Raw genomic sequence first — 2,500 nt, forward strand, 5'->3', positions numbered from 1 at the left:
TATCGCATTCAGGAGAAGTATCGTTTATACAAAAATTATCAATGGTTGAAGATATCACTTCCTGCGTCTGCTCTTTCTTCAGCTTCCACCAGCCTGCAGGAGAGTCCATCACGCTTCCAGTACTGCTTCTCTTGCTTGACGCTAGGCTGCTGCATTTCGCTAATATCTCTGCTGTGACATTCAGTTCCTCCTTCGTGTACTCATAGAGGGTTAGGTCTGAGAAGTGAAGTAGAGGATTAGAAGGAGGATCGTAAAGGATTAGAAGAGGTTTCAAATAACAAAATAAGGTTCTTACACTTATAGCTGTTTGATTCAGGTTCATTACACTAGCGTGTTGGTGTGGCTCGGATGGGGAGCGGGCTTTCCGCTGTTTGCCCAGTCTATAACTTTAATTAAAGGTCCTCTACTGTTCTGAAGTATAGCTACTTCTTTCTCGCCACCGCGAAGCACAGGAAGGTGCGTGGCAGGTGCGGGAAGGAAAGTTTTCACTATAGTAGGTGATAGATAGAGGAAATGATCTTCATCATCTGCCTGCGCCTGACACGTGGTGGGCGGCCATGGTTGGGCACTGACAGCGTCGGAAAGCAGCGGTGTCAAGACATTACACTCAAAGAAATAAAACATGTATCATATTTTGCATTCGTACTAAAAAAGAAAAAAAAAAGATATACCTATTCAGATTTCTGTTGAAGCAATTGATAGTCAACATATATCACGTGGAAAGATGAGTGTTGTGGCTGACGTGGCAGGGCGATGGGCGAGGCAATCCCCTCTCATGCCACGCTTTGCCCAAACGCTCAGTACGAAATCTGTTTACTTATAATATTGGAGAAGGATGCATGGGCGTCAGAGGGACAAGTGTGAGGGAGGGAGGGGAGGGGGGTGCAGGACAGTGTGAGTGAAGCAAGAAGGATGAATCGCCACTTACCATCATGAGGCGGGGTGGGTGTTGTGGTGGTGGGGTTGTTTGTGGGCGGTTTGGTGTCGCCTGTCGGGGTGCTGCCATCTGACGTTGGTTCAGTGTTCGGCTTCTTAGTGGTCGATGATCCATCACTCGTATCTGTGCTGGTCGTTATTACATCTGTGCTATTCGTTTCTGCATCTGTGCTGGTCGTTATTACATCTGTGCTATTCGTTTCTGCATCTGTGCTGGTCGTTATTACATCTGTGCTATTCGTTTCTGCATCTGTGCTGGCCGTTTCCGTATCTGTGCTGTTCGATAATCCATCTTCTGAATCTATAGCTTCCCATGTTTCATATGCCACTTCCTGAGTCTCCCCTGCTAAGGAGAGCCCGGCAGCGTAGCAGGGGCAGGCCAACAGCGCCACCAGCAGAAGCAAGGAGAGGCCGGGCCACCGCCCACGTGCGGCCCGCATCTTGACGTGCAGGTGAGGTGAGGGCGTGGCGGCTGTTGATTGGAGAACACAGGTGCTATATTGATAGTAACAAAATAGGAGTAAACATGAATACATTTCCAGAAAAAGCTTAAGGAGGTTGCAGGAAGCCATCAAGCATAATTATCTTCCTATATTCATCAATCATGCCTATATTTAAAAGGGTGTTGAATCATTTTAATAGCTTCCTATTCGCTTGGGTGTGATCAATGCGATTATAAAGATTCTATTCCATTTATCTGGCACAATTTTGGAGAATTATCTTTTCGCATTTTTTTCAACTGCTACTCTCAATCTTTAAGCCGTCACCTCATGTCCTGACCCAACCCTCTGTATCCTTAGCTATGGCAGCCATGTCACATTCTTGAGTCACTTCATTGCCTCCAGCAGGTTCTCTTCAGATCTTGTCCTGTCCTGATTACTCACCTTACCACGTATGCCCTGGTGGTATGAACTGCTTGTAAGCTTTTGGGAAACCTTTTTAACAATGTAGGAAAAGCTTGCAAATATTTGAGAAACATTCTAGGAACAGTTAGGGAAGCATTATGGAAATAGTTTGCAAATTGTGTAAACGTTTTTTGACAGTTTGCAAAGTTTGTTTTCAAAAGAGTGGTTACTGGTGCGGACAGGCGCTTAATCTTATCTACATCACTGCTTCCATATCGCTGGGGACTTTTCAGTACTTCACTTCAATCAGAGGAAATTTAATTGTCAGCCTTGTTACACCTCAGGACTCCTCAACACCTGCATCAGATCCGTTCTAAATGTTTTGCTATCCTTGTCATCCTTGTTGCATCTTTTAGAACACTTCAGTAACACCATTTCATGAATGATAATCACATAATCTATCCCTACTTATTACTAAGGCCATATATTACGGCGCAGGGGAAGGAAGAGAGAGAGAGAGAGAGAGAGAGAGAGAGAGAGAGAGAGAGAGAGATATCGTCCCTACTTTTCCCCTCCCTCTCCCCGTTCCCTGTCCATGCCATACTGAGAAGGCAATATAAAGAGGAATGATAAGATTACGTTGTACCGTCCCCGCGATGTTACCTGTCCTCCTTTACCTGCAACACTATTACCTTCACCTTAGTCCACCGTCTTCCTTC

At 45.3% G+C, this 2,500-nt stretch overlaps 1 protein-coding gene across 3 annotated transcripts in view; it reads right to left on the minus strand.

The window, feature by feature from the left end:
* LOC123501568 (probable GPI-anchored adhesin-like protein PGA55) overlaps nucleotides 1–2,500 on the minus strand; it is an 8,916-nt gene that overhangs the window by 5,238 nt on the left and 1,178 nt on the right. For 2 of the 3 annotated variants that reach the window (XM_045250464.1, XM_045250466.1), the window contains exons 2-3: nucleotides 929–1,408; nucleotides 1–216 (exon numbers count right to left, since the gene is read on the minus strand). The exon at nucleotides 1–216 is cut by the window's left edge and continues 206 nt beyond it. In XM_045250464.1, coding sequence (XP_045106399.1) covers nucleotides 1–216; nucleotides 929–1,376 — 664 coding nt within the window. In that variant the 5' untranslated portion in view covers nucleotides 1,377–1,408. Of the gene's footprint in view, nucleotides 217–928; nucleotides 1,432–2,500 lie in introns of all 3 variants that reach the window. The other variant, XM_045250465.1, reaches the window with a different exon arrangement.

The sequence above is a fragment of the Portunus trituberculatus genome, chromosome 9 (assembly GCF_017591435.1).
Source record: "Portunus trituberculatus isolate SZX2019 chromosome 9, ASM1759143v1, whole genome shotgun sequence".
NCBI lineage: Eukaryota > Metazoa > Arthropoda > Malacostraca > Decapoda > Portunidae > Portunus > Portunus trituberculatus.